At 41.1% G+C, this 17449-nt stretch overlaps 1 protein-coding gene and 1 pseudogene across 4 annotated transcripts in view; one reads left to right on the top strand and one right to left on the bottom strand.

Moving 5' to 3' along the window:
* Positions 1–1473: 1473 nt before the first annotated feature.
* On the bottom strand, positions 1474–4960 carry LOC119245735 (developmental pluripotency-associated protein 4-like; annotated as a pseudogene).
* Positions 4961–7314: 2354 nt separating this feature from the next.
* CNKSR2 (connector enhancer of kinase suppressor of Ras 2) overlaps positions 7315–17449 on the top strand; it is a 238242-nt gene continuing 228107 nt past the window's right edge. For all 4 annotated transcript variants that reach the window (XM_037512621.1, XM_037512620.1, XM_037512618.1 and 1 more), the window contains exon 1: positions 7315–7476. In XM_037512621.1, coding sequence (XP_037368518.1) covers positions 7413–7476 — 64 coding nt within the window. In that variant the 5' untranslated portion in view covers positions 7315–7412. The remainder of the gene's footprint in view (positions 7477–17449) is intronic.

Raw genomic sequence — 17449 nt, 5'->3', positions numbered from 1 at the left:
GAAAACTATATAAAAGAAAAATAATTTGTGATAAAATATTACTTATTAAAAAGGCAAGAAATCTAAAAATTAAGGACAGTTATAGCAAAAATATAATCTAAGCAAACTGGGAAAATCATCAGAAAGGGCTCTGCAAGATATTGTCCAAATGCTAACTAACTAAAATCATTAAAATATCTTCCATGTCAAGTCCAAAGTATGATGCAGAGGAAGCTTCTTAATAGAAGAAATGGTAAGTAAAGATTTAAGGCCTCATAAGACAACCTCGGTTGGGAAATGTCAAGACTAGGGATCTTCAGTTTGCTACTCCAGAAGGAACATTCATATTATTTACTACTCTTTCCCCGCAAAGAGACAAAGGCTTGAAGCTTCTTCCAGTGGACATCGCTCTCCCTCTCTAACCCAATCCCTGAATCAGACCCATTGATCACAGAGATTCTAATCAGAGGACCTTTGTAAATTCCATATTTGGAGCTACTTAGACTCATTACATATACTATTAAATCTTAACTGAGATCACTCTGGCTATGAATGAGATTTCATTTTTTTAATTTAAATCAAGAGGGAGAAGAATAAAAAAGACAAAACTATAACTATTGGATTAAAACATCATTTAAAGGGCCTCCCCTGGTGGTGCAGTGGTTGAGCGCTGGGCTGCCAAGCTGCCCACAACCTCTGCAGCGCCGGTTCGATCCCCGGCCACTGGCGAGGGTCCCACATGGCGTGACAGACCTTTCCTGCAGCTCCCGCTGCTCCCCTCAGCAGTGTATTTCGTCAGTCTGCCTGTTCTGTTCCCTGCTCTGGCTCTCACCCTCCCGGGCTTCTGACTGTATCCAGTGCTTGTATAAATAAATAAATAAATAAAAATTGAAATTAATTAGAAATTAAAAAAACATCATTTAAAGTGATTATTTTAATCAGAATACAATTTATGTACAGTTTTCATGTCATTATCTCAAAGTGGTTAAAAAACGAATCATACAAGAGAAAGTCATGCTTTTGGTTTAATCCCACTAAGAACATAATTTTCACACAATGAAATGGTCTAAAATACAACAGATTATGAATTTCTATGTATATATTTTAAATGCAATATAGGAGGCATTTATGATTCGGAAGCAATCTTAAACATTTTTAAGCAGTAGAAATATACAGAAGAGCCACAAATGGAAATAATGACAAAGTGCCTTACAATGTTATCCCAGACACATACCGTAAGTCTCAGGTTATTAAGAAAAATGAAAAAGGATATTTTATATGCATAAGAATATGTTTTGAGGAGTGTAGAGACAATAACAGCTTTCACTTTGGTTTAAAATACTTAACAGTTTGATATCATTAAACTTAGAATGCAGAAAGCATGATGCGTATAGAGAGGCCTGGAGTCAGCTGTCAGTTACACCATGGAGTTGATTGTAGTCATCTTTTTATCATAATAATCATAGGTGAAACTGATATCCTAGTATTGCAATCTCATTGGAGTCTTTTCATCAAAACCCTATTCCTCTGGACTCATTTGGCATTTGGGGCACAACATGTTGTCTTCCAGGTATGGGGGTGGATGATTGCAGGCAGGAAACAGGAAAAGAGCACACTCTGCCCTTGTTTTCAGGTACCTAGGCTTCTCCAGCATGAAACTGCAGACAAAATCAACCCTCTCTGGAGACAGACTTCTTCCATGGGCTACATGCGACCTGACACCATTTAACTCTTGTGGTGACTGTACTTCTACTTCCTTCCTCTTTCTGGCCATGGCTGCAATTCTGGTTCAGGAGGCAAACAGCATCCAGGCAGAAGTTGTCGCTATCAATTTATCAATTCCCTCAAGAGCAGTAGATTCTTCGAGGACATGGGCCCTCTCCAGGGAGAAGTAGTTCCCTCAAAACTTTCCAGAGCTTGTTTTAGGATTCTGGCTCCTTTGCTGTGTCAGGAATGTCCTTTTGATTCAGATATGCATACTCCCAGATTCTCTTACAAACTTCTAATTTGTTTCCTTTGGGGCTGAGCTTTAGTTCACTGTACCAGGCCCCCACAATCTCCCAGTGAAGCAGGTTGATCATTTTGGAGGACAATGTTGGATTCAGTTTCTTCTGAAATTTTACTTTGTCATTGTCTTGTGCTATCTTTGGTTTACAAGAAGTTTTGTCCTCTTTCACACTTCTTTTTCATTTAGTCCTCTCTGCTGAGGTTCTTATTGTAGTTGATGTACTTTCACAACAACGCTCCATTCCTCTACTGACAAAGCTCTGCAATGGAAAGTCAGATTTTCCTTTTCCAGTTCCTTTGTGGAGTTCCACTCCTTTGCAGAGTTTTGAATTCTCCATATTCAGAAAAGGTGAGGTTGATACAGAAATTCTCAGTTTTGCTAACGTGATTTATCTTAAATAAATGGGACTAATCTAAAATGCTTTTGTGTAGCAAAAGGAATCACCACAAAAAGAAAAAGAAAACATATGCACAGAGAAGCTATTTGTACATCATATATCTATCTGAAAGGATTTACTATCCAAAATAGATAAAGGAGTCATATAACTCAACTTCAAAGAAAATAATCCAGTCAAAAAATGGGCAGAGGATATGAACAGACGCTTCTCCAAAGACGACACGCAGATGGCTAATAGCCATATTAAAAAAATGCTCAGCTTCACTTACTAGGGAAATGCAAATCAAAACCACAATGAGTTATCACCTCACACAAAGGCAAATAGCTGATATGAAAGACTGAAAATAATGTATTGCCCAGGGAGCTATGAAAAAGGGACTCTGGTTCACTGTTGGTAGGAATGTAAACTAGTGCAGGCCCTATGGAAAACGGTATGGAGAGTCCTTAAAAATTTAAAAGTCAAGGACCTCCCTGGTGGCACAAGGGTTAAGACGCAACCTTGCACTGCCACTACAGTACAAGTTCGATCCCCGGCCAGGGCGGTGACCCACATGGCGCGGCAGACCTCTCCTGACTTGCCTGCTGCTCCCCTCAGCAGTGTATTTCAGTCAGTCTGCCTGTTCTTTTTCCCACTCTGTCTCTGGTGAATACTCTCACCCCCCAAAACTCTGGCCTGTGCCCCAGTTCTTGTATGTACAAATAAATAAATCTTTAAAAAAATATTTATAAGTCGAAAAACTGTATGACCCAGCAATACTTTTCCAAGGTACTTAATCAAAGAACAAGAAAACATTAATTTGAAAAGATTTATGTACCCCTATGTTCATAGTAGCATTATTCACTATAGCCAAAGGCATGGAAACAACCTAAATGCCCATCAATGGATGACTGGATAAAAAAGTTGAGGTACATGTACCCAATGGAATACTATTCAAGTAATAAAAAAGATGAAATCATGCCTTCTAAGACAACATGAATGGAACTAGAGGTGATTATGCTAATAGAAATGAGTCAGAAAATGATAGTTATTGAATGATTTCTCTCATATGTGGAATATAAATAACCAAAGCAAATGAATTAATAAATCACAACAAAACAATTCTTAGACTCTGAAAAATATAGTGGTTACCAGAGAGAGAGGGGAGATGAGAGGAAAGGCAGAGAATGCCAATTAATAGTGGGAAGGGCACTAGAACTTTGATGGAGAGTGAGGTGAGGCTTATACACACATAGAAGTGAAGATGTAATCTCAAAGTTTATAGCTTTGTAAATCAATAAAATAACAAATAATAGTTACCAATTTTGATATGGCTCAAAACATCTCACAAGGTTTATATCTCCAATTAATTTAATTTAATGTTTTCCTCAGCCTGCTTCCAAAGAGTCCAGGGCTGCTTCCAAATAATCAGTTTGGCCTTTATAGACTGTTGATGCATGACACCATATCATTTAGTGCATTATGTTTTTTTTTTTAATGATTTATTTATTTATGCATACAAGAACTGGGGTACAGGCCAGAGGTGCGGGGGTGAGAGGATTCACCAGAGAGTGGGGAGCAGAACATGCAGATCTACTGAAACACACTGCTGAGGGGAGCAGCAGGCGAGTCAGGAGAGGTTTGCTGCGCCATGTGGGTTGCTCCCTGGCCAGAGGGAAACAGAACTTGTGCTGCAGGGGCTGGTGACAGCTTGATAGCGCCGTCTTTAACCCCTATGCCACCAGGGGAGGCCCTAGTTCATTATGTTTTGATATTTTATGATAACAAGTTACCCCCTAATCTTTTAGATTGTATTATACATTATAAGAGAAGGTAAAATTAAGTCACTGGTTTGTACAAAATCACATTATACTATTTTTGTAAAAGTGGAGCAAGACATTAACATTTTGAATAACTGGCATAAAATGTAAAAGCCAATCTATTTGAAAAGTTATGGAAAGAAAATTGCAGGAAAAATTTAGCCGAGCTGAGTCAAACATATATTAATGAAAAACCCGTTACGTTCTGAACAAATTAAGTGGAAAAAATTATGCTTCTTACATTGTCAAAATCCGAGGCAATTAAAAATAATTTTAACGTTTTGTAAGGGGAACCTCAGGGAGGAGATTTAGGACAAATATCAAAGGTTTTGGTGAACTCTATTGGCCTAACTCTACACCCACACTTGGGCTCAATCATTCTTAGCTCTTAGAATTTTTTTTTACAGTTATCTCAAGTGATTAGACTAAGTAAATTCCTCACTGTAACATAAATAAGAGAAAATGTGCAACGTAATTCTGATGTAGGGTCTTCCTCAAAATCCTCTTTCTCTGGGATTTTTTTTTTTTCTGTCTTTGGCAGTGGGCTTTTCATGAAATACGTATCTTTTATTAAAATTCAAAGACTGCTTCCTGGTTTTGATTGATATTCCACTCAGTATGCAATCACTATCTCACTTTGAACTGCCTTGCAATATGATGTGTAGTCTGGTTGCTTGTCATGCCAGCCCAGTCTCTATATGCTATTTGATATTTCAGCCAAATCTGGTCACTTTCTGCATTCTCACAGCTGGTGGTTAAGTACTGGTCAGGTATAGGCATCGTGACTCTCAGATTCCTTTCTAGTTAACTTTCTGATGAGACATATTCAGTTAACACTCAATGGACCTTCCCTTTCCTACTGTTCATTTTGTGACACGAACACAAACCTTTTCACTAGTTTTAAATGCTCATCTTCTGAAATCACCTTAACTTGGTATTACAAATATGAATCATGCATTATGACCTCAAATTACCTAACGTCTTTAAGGCTTACTTATTAATCTATTCAACATTTACTATTTATTGAACAAATTGTAATAGGCTCCGGGGATAGGAAGTAAATATGATAGCCAAGGCTGTCTCATCCTGTAAAATGTGGCTGATAGAACTGTTTTGAGGATAAAATGTATGTACTTAGCATAGTGCTCAGTAAATTAATAGCAGTATTATTTTTTTAAAAAAATTGCTTTTAACATTTCCCTGTGACTTTAACCTCCAATGATCAGGACTTATCTATTCCATTATATTTTTTAATATAAAGCTACTCTGCATTATTGATGCTGGCAGCGATCTTTTCTAGCAATATTGATGTAATGTTCTGAGGCTCAACTGGAATGCAAGCATTCCAAAACACAATACCTCTCACAACTGGTTAGCCAAGAAAAAATTGTAGATGATAACCATGATCTGAATTATGAAAGGAAGGTGCTATGCCTGTATCCCTGGAGGGTAGACTTGTTGAGATCATGTCAGTTTCCCTCCAAACCCTACCATATCCTTTTAAAGTTTGGATTACGAGAAAAATCAACACTCCTACATACAAGCCAACTTACATGTCACTTGCTTTTTACGTTAATGAGCCTGAAAACATCAAAATATTTTAATTACTATGGTTTCAGCTCTTTGTGTGTATGTCAACTCATGTCAGTTGAGAAAAGTGGCAGTTCCGCATCTTACAAAATCGAACCAATGAAAATGGGCTACCGTGGGGACCTGGGCAAAACCTATCGCCATCACCGAAATGGTTATAGACGTAACGTGAGTTTCTCTTCGTCAGCGGAGCTACTCAAGAACGATGAAGAGAAAAATCGCTCTAATGGTGGTAGAGAGCTTGCATTTATACTTTCGAGGATTAATTATCTGTCCCGTATCTGCAAGCCGTCTTTCACTAAGGGTGGCAGAGGAGCCTGGGTTAAGATTTTTGAAGAACTTAAGTTCTGAAGGGTCACGTGCTTGACAATGTGTCATTCGTTTTAAACCCCAGTGTCACCCGTCAAGTCTTACATAAGAATGTCAGGAAACAAAAGGACATCCTCTAAAATAGGTCCCGGGCGCTCTCGGTGTCGAGGACTTCATGTAAACCCCACACCGGGTCCTCCGAGGGCACGTGGGGGCCGAACCTGTCTCGGGGGCACGACCAGCGTGGGCGCCCGTAGGTGCCGGGTTCCGCGCTGGACTCCCGGGCCCGGCGCAGCCCGGGGCGGCCGCCAGCAGCGGCCCTCCTGCCTCGTCATCGCGGCGCGGCTGGCTGGCGGGGCCCGCTCCGCGTCCGCACGGTCCACGCCTCCGTCTCCGCGGGCGTGCGCGGGGCTCGGGAATCACCTCGGGAGCCCACTCAGCGGCGGGGAGGGCGGGAGCAAGGAAAGCCCGGGCTCCCGCCGTCACCCCCCGCGCTCAGCGGGGTCCCCCTCCCCTCGGCGGCGGGGACGCAGGTACCTCCTCAGCCGTCAGCGCTCAACTGGTGGGCGGCCCGTCCCGCCGTCGCCGCCGCGTCCCCTCAGAGGCCCCTCGGAGCCCAGCTCCCGCCGCCGGCACTTGAAGGACGGCCCCCCGCGGGCTGCGCCCCGCGCACCTCTGGGCCGGGTCGGCCGGCGTGGCGGGAAGGCGAGGCGGCCGGCCGCCCGCACCTGCCTGACTGACAGCGCGCCCCGGGCTCGGGCCGCGTGCAGGGGCGCGCACGCGCACGCGCCAGGCGCGCCGACCGTCGGCCCTGGGGCGGGACCGCACGGCGGCGAGCGGGCGGGGGGCTCGTGGCGCGCGCGCCCCGCACCCGAGGGCTGCGGAGAGATATTTTAGGTGCCAGGCGGCCCCTCGTCATTTCCGCCGGTGGCTGGTCGTGCCGGGGGCTTCAGTCCCGCGCGCGAGGCGAGCGGGCAAGTTGGCGGCGAGCGGGCGGCGGCGGCTCCTGCGCTCGGCGCCGCGACCCTCGGCCCCGCCAACCATGAACTGAAGCCCCGGAGCGCGGAGACCCCGAGCGGAGCGGCGAGCGAGCTGAGCCGGCGCCCGGCCGCGTCCCGGCGCGTCGCCCTCCCCGTCGCCGCTCCCCGCGCGGCCGCCCGCGGTCTGCCGAGAGACGTTGCAGACGCGAGCCCCGACACACAAAAGCCGCCCGCTCCGCACCTCCCGCCCAGCGAGGCGCAGGCCGGCGAGGGACCCCACCTGCGGGCGCCTCGGGCTGCTGACTTCGTTTTGTGTCTGAGCTCTCCGCCCCGCGCGGAGCCCACCCGTGCCCATGGCTCTCATCATGGAACCGGTGAGCAAATGGTCTCCGAGTCAAGTAGTGGACTGGATGAAAGGTAATGCCCGCGGTGCGGAGGGCGCGGCGGCCCTGGGCGCGGGGTGCGGGCGCGCGGGAAGGAAGGGGCGCCCGCCGCGGCCGAGCCCGCCCTCGGGGCTTCCGCCCACCGATCGTGGGGTGCCGGGGGTCCTCGAGGGCTGGCGGGGGCTCGGAGTCCGGTGTCCTATTGTCTTTCGCCGGTGGCTCCCCAGCCGGAGAGGCGCGGAAAGCGCGGGGGCCGCAGACGCCACCGGACCCGAGGCTGGGAGCCCGGCGGCGGAATCCCCGCGCCTCCGGGCCGGTTCCCCGCTTCCCTCGGCGCCTCCTGGCCGGAAGGACGTGGGGAACCTTGTCTGCCCTCAAGGAGGAGCCCCCAGAAACCTACTCTGCTGGTCGCCCCTTCCCCGACCCCTTTGTTCCTAGGAAATCTGACGCCCCCTCGGCGGCCGCCCTTGCCAGGTGCCTTCCTTCTACGGCGGCAACTCTCCCGGCAACTTTTAAGCCCACATAATGGGGTCAGAACGCGACGGCCCAGGTTTGGATCTGGGGAGCTTCCTTTCTCCCCCAGATTTGGCTGGCGATGCTTGAGGGGCGCTCTACTTTGGGGAAGAGACAAACATGCTTCCCCTGGGACAGCGTCCGCACTGCTGTCAGTGGGCTCCTCCTGCGCATCCCCCCCCCCCCACACACCCCCCCACACACACATCCTTTGCCGCCGCCTCTTCTAGGCGGTTTGGACAGCACAGCTTTTTAATAGGAGCTCGACGCCAGGTGTAAGGTGATGCGCATTCAGGTACCCCCTCGTTTCTTCCATCTTGAACGCTCACCCCCTTTTTCCCCCCTGGCAATTTCTAATAATCATAGTTATGGACACTCGCCCTCCTAGTCGCAAACCTGGGCTTTTTCTTTACTCTCCTGGGCTTTCCTGTCTCACTATCTCCCTCTGTTGTCTGAGTTAAGGGGCCTGTAGAGGGCCCCCTTCCTCAAGATCACAGCTTCCCCATCCCCTAAGATTCCTAAGATTTTGGGATTGCTAACAGGGGATGAATGGATAGAATAAAAGCATTCCTGACCACACTTGGGAGATGTTAGAGGTTTGTTCGGGGTTTTTCCTAAGCACAACTCTAAGTAGATTAGTCAGGGACCAAAGGCTTATCGTTTTGTGAAAATGCCCTTTCTGAAGATGAGGAAGCCCCTTAGGGGCTTGCTTAGCAGGCAGACGTTCTAACCTCTGGACAGCACTCTAGAACGAAGGGGGGGAGGTCGATTGGAAGTGATTGAGAATGACAGGGAGAAACTCATTTTATCTCCTTTCTTCATAGACATTTCCTGCCTCTTGCTTATTCTTGTGGGTTCTCCTTTATCTATGTGCTTCCCTTTTATTCCCTTACTTACCTCTTCTTTTCTCCTTTACTTCGTTTTTCTTTTCTAATATGGGGGAAATGATTTGTAACTGCAAAGCACAGTGCAAATGAGGGTGAACTGAATTAAATCCAATTCATTATTTATCGACTACCCCCTTATGTGCAGTGCATTGTACTAAGGGGCCCCGAGTGCCATGACTAAGAGTCCTGCAGTGCTTACCTTTTCTGTTTCTTTTTTTCATATTTGCTATTGAAATTCCCCTTTCCTAAATTCCCATCAGCCATTCCTCCCACAACTCCCCCCCCACCCCACCTCCATGGATTGTCATATACAAAGGTATGTCTTCTGTGTGTCAGTCATGGAAGAAAGAAAGGGCCAGGGTCTATGCAAGAAGCAAGAATGTTTAATTAAAATCCTTTCTTTGAATTTACCTAAAAGGTTACTTTAGCTGGAGTCTCTTACTGAAATACTCAAAGAAAAGCTATTCTGACTTCATGGGAGTCTGATTACCTTCAGTGAATACCTTTCACAAATTCCCGTGACGCTTGCAGTGAGAGCTCCATACTCCATCTTCTTCACCTCCCACCCTCCCACTTACTTATATTCCTGCAGTTTCCCCTCTGGACAGGTTAGGCCCACTGAAGCAAGAAGAACACATGATGCACATATTCTAACACATTACTAGTTTTCCAATACACTAGTCCTTTAAAAAATGACTCCAGCCTAAAATGCAGCCTCTTTGAAGTTGGGCTAATAACAGAGTTAGCTGTGATGTATTTAAATTGAGTAACTTATTTTCGTACCTGTTGGTGACTCATTTTAGGACTAATTGAAAATATTAATGAGGTAGCCAAGATCGAATTTGTGTATCTTTGTCTGTAGCAGACTGGAAGAGTCTGATGTCATTATCTGTGTATTTCACATCTCATTGTGCTTACTGCTGAAATTTCCATAATCTTTATATAAATTTAATTTGTGATTATTAGAAAATAAGATTTTAAACAATAGTTGGATTAAATGAACATTTCCTCAACTTTTAATTTTTACTATTTAATTTTTACTTCCCTTCCCTTTCCCCCAAATAAGCTTTACAGAACACATTTAAAAAATACTTTTCACCCTTTCCTCAGATGCAGTAATGTTTAAAAGTCAACTAATTTAAGCTGCAGCTTTGGAATGGCTAAACCTCGCTTAGTGTTGTATAATATATGTAGTATCTTACAGGCAATACCAACAAATGAACAGGACTTTAGAACTGCAACAATGTGGGGGTTCTTCAAAGCATCCTTCTAATGTGACAGTTTCATCATCCTTAACATTTAAAGCATAGCATATTCTTTCAGCTAGTCACTGTCACAAATAGCTACAACTGTATTTGGTAAGGTACATGCTTTGTGCTCTTTCTAGGGTCTTTTTCTCTCCACCCAAAAGAAAAGCAATCATTAAGCATGTAAGAACAGCATGGCCAGAGATTTAGGCTTCCAGACAATTTATAGAAGGCGTAGAAACTCAGCAGAGAAGGATATGAAGGGGGGTAAAAAAGCAGGCTGGAAAGATTATTAAGTTTTGGCATATATGCAGGATTGTTGATGAAGGACCATTTTTACATTGTCATTCATTTTGGTGTTACTTTTATTAAAATGTATTTGAGAGACATACAAATAAAATTTAGATATTAAGTATTTGTGAAGGGATAAAGAAACACTTGGAGTTTTTTGCTCACCCCCAATTCCTCTGTTTATAAAATCCAATACTCATAAATTTCCCCCGATGATAAAAATTCGATTTCACACAATGTCAGTCAGTTCCAGTAAATATATGAACTCCTCATGAGTCAGTGAAGTAAGCAGTTATAGCCCAGATCATCCTGATAGTACTTGAGGCTATTTGGAAATTTCTTATATAAGATCTTCAAAATTAATTTTAGAAAAATTAATTTTAGAAAAATATTGCTTGGGAAAATCAAGTACTCATTTATTGTCTTTTCCAGTTGGAAATTTCATTAAATCCTTTTGTAATTTTGGAAACATTTTAAAACCTAAACCTTTTTACAGTAAATATAAGCAAAGCAGTTATACTTATTGGGATAAGGTATAGGTAGAAAAGTAGGTCAGTAACTATTTCTAATTTTGGCTCATTCTCTTATTCCAAAATACATTATTTTTAGCTTCTATCTGTTCACGTACAAGGCCTGCAAATACTTCATAATCGGCAATTGTTTGAATCTACTTTTTAGCCTACAGAAATACAGCAAAAACCTCTGCATACATTAGGGGCCCTATTATTACTTTGATTATTACTTTTCCTTGTCCATGCCATGCCTAATAATTCAAGATTTTTTCTCACACCTTTCCCAACTTTAAAACTCTTTAAAAATAGCCACATGACTAAGAAAGTTATTTTCTGGAACCAGCTCCATCCTTGACATTTTCCCGGTGATCTTTAATCCCTTTCTGGATCAAATGAAATAATTGTTTTAGAGCCAACCTATAGTCCTTGCTTTGCTGGACTTCTCTTCTGGTTTCTGTGACTTAAGTCCATCTACTCTTGTATTATTATGATTCCTAAAATAAATAAAATTTTTAAGATAGCCTTTTCTCAAACCATCTCCCAATTATCTGTTCTCTTTCCTGTTTATTTTCTTTAAGGTGCATTCCCAGACTTTTCATTTCTCTCTTGATGACTCAGCCATCTGGAGGATAGAAAATGAAATACATTATGTTAGGTATAAAAAGCAAATTTAAAACCAACATTTTGCATATAGCCCTACAAAAAAGGAAAATGTAGTTGATGACATAGGTCTGTTTTGTATAAAAGTTAAATACTGTAAAGGAAACTATCTGATCGGTTAAAGAAGTTTTTACAGGTACTATGCCCTTTAATAATTTTTCCCCCCCTCACAGCACCCAGAGCTGAGATTGAAATCTGTATTTATTAGATGAAGGGAAATGTCAAAGTCTCGAGTGAAACCGCTTGAGAGAAATCAGAAATTTTCTGACAAGAACTTAAAAGTATATCCTGTAAGATAAAAATATGTTAAACTTAAATGACCAAATTGATCCTGTCACTTTCTTTTGAAAAATTAGTTTTTCTTCTGAATTGCAGGATGACTAGATAGCCATCAACAATCACTTACTTCAGATTTGATATTTTTTGAAACAGGAATGCTTATAAATTTACACAAAGAAATAGTTTACCTTTTTGACATGTATTACAATCCAGTTCATAAGAACTGTTTTATTTACAGTGCCATTAATGTTTGCCTGATTAAGGAAAAACTCATGATTTAGTACAGATTAAGAAAAAGAGTATATTTATGTAGCTGTATTCTGGTCCTTAGATATTATTTACTCAGTACTTCTTCAGGGAAGGTACTTTAATGGATTGTTTTAAATAAATTATTCTCTGCTTTGGAGAAATTAGTCTCTGTAAGGATTGGCAGTGACATTATCAAACCTATGCCAAGTTACCAACTACTACATTTGGTAAATTTTTTAAAAGTTTGCATTATGTATTCAAGTACCAATTGAAAGAGAAGATGGTGATTTCAGAAAATCAGAAAGGAATCCAAAGAGAAGGTGGGGACTTAGCAATTGTTCAAGCTATTTTATTCAGTTATATTCTAAGAGGGATGTGTTCTAGAGTTGAGATGGGGTGATTAACTAGAAAGGTTGTGTCTAGGTTTGTCTGGTTGAAGGAGAGGTGGGCAGTGGAGGAAAAGTGAGGGAGGAGCCATGAGTAGGTGGCACAAAAGTACAAGAACAAATCTGCATTTCACAAAGACAATAAAACTCTCATCATGTCCTGAGTTTAAATAAATACCACATTATAAAACTTTGGCTGCCAAAAATAAGCCCACAAAGAATGTGTATTGAATTGGTACAGCTGTTTCAAATCTGTTTCTTAGGAATAATTTGGAAATAATGTTAAAATGGCTTATTTTGAAGATTAATTACATCATTAACATTATGTTGTTGGATATTTAGAATTTTACCGATCCAAATTCTCAGATGAAGAATGAAGGTAGGCTTTTAAATATTGATGCTGTTCTTAAAGCATCGATAAATTATTTTCATTTATAGCAGAGTGACCTCAGATTAGGACTTAAATTGTTCTTAAGAACTTTTAGCTTTCTACCTGATTTTCTCTATAGCACCTCACACACATGTTTTATTGTAAAAGATGAAACATTAGCTGCTGTAAAGAATAATAGAGGGAGGATCATCTGTACTAATTTAAAGAAGGGAGGGTGGATAGGTAATTTAAAAAAGAAATGGGGCATAAAGCTTTATATTTTTTACCACATTGTCATGCTTTTGTGTCTTGCTAGAGAACAGCAAATGTAGTCTTCAATACATGACCATGCAGTGAAGGAGTCCAGTTTACATGCATAGCATTGGCCTGTGCTCCCCAATTGGTCCCTTTCTGTGTATGTGGAAACCAAGTGGTCAAAAGAAGCCAGAGTTGATTTTTGCTAAATATCTTAAAATGTTATTTTTATATTAAACAGATAATATATTCAATGGTGGACTGGCTAGATCCTAGATTTTACTTTTTTCAACTTGTTTACAAAAGATAATGCCGAATGTAAAATTGGGGTGATTTTAAAGATGAGCCCTGGGCCTCCCCGGTGGCATAAGGGTAAAGTCTCAGCACTAGCATCACTACTGACCTGAGTTCGATCCCCTGCCATGGAGCTGACCCACCTAAGTCACAGCCGACCTCTCCTGTCTTGCCCACTGCTCCCCTCAGCAGTGTATTTCAGTAGATCCGCCTGTTGTGCTCTTTCCCCACTCTGTCTCTGGTGAATCCTCTCACCCCCTCCCCACCAGCACCTCTCTGGCCTGCACCACGGCTCTTGTATGCATAAATAAATAAATGTTTGAAAAATAAAGATGAGACTAGAGGCTGAACTGGACTTTTAGCATTTCCCAGACCTCGCAGGGTTATGAGTAACACTCCATTCAACAGTGATGGATACATCAGTGGAAAAGTTTGAGAATTACTGATTGGATTTAGGAAACAGTAAAATTAATGTACTCTGCTTCCTCTTTCACTCTTGTTATTTCAAGGGACAAAATAAGATCTTTTTAGTCAATGTCATGATAATTATACCACCTTATTTTGTTGCTCCATAAACCTGTAGTTAGGATGAACTTCTTGAGAATAATTCTCATGTGATCCTATCCTCTTCTCACCCCCACCATTAAAAAATTTAATAGTTCCTCACTTTCTTTGGGGTAACAATCAAAGTCCTTCACATAGCCCATAAGCCTTTGAGCATTTGGCTTTTGTCTGAGCTAAACCTTACTCCTAGCACTAACCACTCTGGTCTTTGAATACTGTTGTCCACCACTGGCCTTTCCTCTTAATATGTTCTTTCCTACCTCTTCCCCCAGTTAATTCTTACTGTCCTTCTGATTTCAAGTTTCTCTCCTCTGCCTCACAAAAAGCCTTCCCCAGATCACATCATATCCTCAATTATCCATTCCCCTGGTAACAATGTATATCTTATTTGTCCCACTTGTCAGTTTTAATTTTAGGTTATTTTTCATTTGATGAGGGTAGGGTCTCCAGCTTTTTTGTATAACAATGCATAAGAAAGTAGCTGGTGAAAAGTAGGCATTCAGTTAATATTTGTTGAATATTAATATTCACAGATCACTGGTCTGTCAGCAGATCTGCTTTCCTAAATGACAAAGCACATAAAGCCCTGTATAATGGCTACTTCAGTGCCAACTTGTATATCGTGTGCCAGAATACAGAGGAAGTAGGGTTGCCTTATCCATTTTTCATAGTTGTGTTGCTCTGGCCAGCAACACAATGACCTAAATCATTGTTTAGATTCATTTTGTTAAAAAGTATCAATGATTTCAATGAACCTGTAATCTGTGTTTTTGCTGTAAATATTTTTTGCTCTTGTCACTTAATAGGCCAACACAACAGGCAAACATTACTTTATGAAATCAAAACATACCCCTTAAGCAACCTTTTGCTTTTTTATGAATTTTCTAATTATTCATTTTTGGTATTTTTTGTGTTTCACTCTAAGGTAGAGTGAAATCAATAAAGTACTTTTTGGTCTTAACAAAAGTTAAGATAGCTCGTTTAAAAAAATGTACTTCTCTGTCGTGAGAATAAAATATCCTTTGTTAATTTGTATCATATGATGGAAAAAATATCCTTTTAGTTTAATGAGAACCATTATCTTACTAGATTTAATGTTGAATTTACATTTTTATTAATAGGAATGAAGTTAAGGTATTTATAGATGCATCCTAGATCAGTACTTTGTAAATATAATTTTCCATCCCTCTTTCTGATTATGGAAAATGTATTTTAATTTTTAACTGAATATAAGCTTATTTGGATTAATTTTTGAAAGACACTTATTAGAACTAATGCAGAATTATTGTAAAGAGTAGTTTATTGAATACAGATGCCTTATGTGGATTTTTTGTGAATTGCATGCTCCTGGATAATCAGGACTAGTAGGCAAATTACAGAGTTTTTTAAATAAAGCATGCCCCTCCCCCCCACATTTATAATGGTTAAAATATAAATCAGAATACTTAAATTTTAAGACTTTAACATAGTTTTGCCTTTTAACTTCAGTTTTTAACACCTTGAGGCTGAAATGTTCTAGCTATTGACTACAAAACAATGACTTGCAATTGTACCCTGATTTGAATTACAAATAACTATTCAACATGATAAAAAAAATTAAACTTTAAAGATGAATTTAATTTCTTGTTCCATTTTAATTTAAATTGCAATCATGAATTCTAATAGAAGTTTTATCTTAATCTTAATCTTGCAATTTCAGGAAAGAGAGGGGTGTGGGTATTTGCATAAATTCGTTGAATTTTAAATTGTACTAAAGTACATTGAGCTACTGTTTTAGTTTTCTGTGTTCATCTATTGAATATTTTGTCACAACACAGAATTGTTTTAAAAACCAAAATTTATTAAACCGAAGATCACAGTGGCATTAATGTGTTAGTTTGCAGAGACAAAAACATTTTACATAGCTAATACAAAGTGATGGAGGATAAGGATAGAAAAACTGGAAAGGAGGCGCCACAAGATGAGAAACCTGGCTCACACAATTCCAAGAGCTGGAGGTAGGGGGAGAAGGGGCTAACATTGCTGTCAACACAGCTGTAGGAACCAAGATCCTTAGGTGCCAATGCCTAGAACAAAGTACAAGACCCAAGCAGGTGTCAGACTGCTGTAGGGAGAGTCAGGAGCTCAGACCTGAAGGTAAAGATATGGAAATTGAGCCCATCATAGAAATCTGGCCCCTTTCAAATTCTACATAGTTATTCAAAGTCAACAACAAACAAACCACTCCTAAGGAGTGAGCCCCTCCCAAAGAGAAGACTAGATCAGTGCAGTCTCTGCACTGGCAGTGGGCAGTAGTCCTTCTGCCCACCTGTGACTATGCAGGTGCTCCATTTCACCAACTCTCTGTCCCTCCACAGGGCAGCAGCCTTCCTGCCCACTGGTGACCTGTACCATGTCGGGGCTTCTCTGCACTGACCTTCAGCACAGGCAGCTCTTCTCCTCAAGGCTGCCTGCCTGCGACCACGCAGGCCTCTTAGCAAACCTGTCTCGTTCGGGGCAGCCCTTTCTGTCCCTTTTGTCTATGCAGATGTCCTTTATTCTGCCCTCCCTTTTATAATAAACCTGCCCCTTTTTATATAACTAATGACTCTGTCGTGGAGAGACTCGCCTGGAAACTCTGCGGTGCCAGAAAAAGGGGAGCTCTGGCAAAACCTTTCCCAGAGTGAACCCAAGGACCACACTCTCGAATCCATCGACTTCAAAAATGATACCATTTTTAGCATAGCACATTGTTTTATATTTACTTGACATTAATGTTCTTGGAAATTAGTCTTATTAGGTAAGTTGGATAGTTCTCAGATAAAATGATAGATAAGTGAAAACCACATTGTTAGTTGCCCAATATTATTTTTGTTTGTTTGTTTTGAACTCTTTATTCTGTTTCAGCCATATCTGCTATTTTAAAAATGGGCTTGCAACATGTTTTCTCAAGTAATTTCTACAACAAATCAATGGAACGCTGGCTTCGATCCTGGATTTTACTTATTTTCATCTTGTTCACTAAAGATTATGACAGAATTTATTTTCTAGCAATTCGTGAGAATTAAAATGTAATTTGTTAATAAAAACATTTAAAATACTGGCCTTGTTATGCAGTGATAACATGCATCTGAAGAGGTGGGGGGGATCTATATTTCTAAATCATGTACATTGTTGTAAACCAATGTTACCTTAAATTTAAAAAATAAAATACTGGCCTTGAGTAATTTACGCTGAGTGAATACTTTCAACTTCAGCTGAATTTTTCTTATATAAAGTATTTTTTATATGTGTATAAAGGAGTTTATTTCATATACTTTTTTCTTTCAACCACCTATATTGTTTGCAAAATGTTTGATAGTCCTGGGACTTGTGATTTTTTTTTTCCTTTAATCCTGCCAGAGCAGAATATTCATATTTTAATTTTGTGTAATTCATTTTTTTTTTTTTTGTCTCAAAAGGCACCACTGGGCTATCAAAAGAGAAAGTATTGTAGGGTTTCTGTTAATAGCTTTCAAAAC

Source organism: Talpa occidentalis, unplaced genomic scaffold (genome assembly GCF_014898055.3).
Source record: "Talpa occidentalis isolate TD23 unplaced genomic scaffold, MPIMG_talOcc4v2.1 talOcc4.15, whole genome shotgun sequence".
Classification (NCBI taxonomy): domain Eukaryota; kingdom Metazoa; phylum Chordata; class Mammalia; order Eulipotyphla; family Talpidae; genus Talpa; species Talpa occidentalis.
The sequence above is the reverse complement of the archived record's forward strand: the minus strand, read 5'-3'. Positions and strand labels throughout refer to the sequence as shown.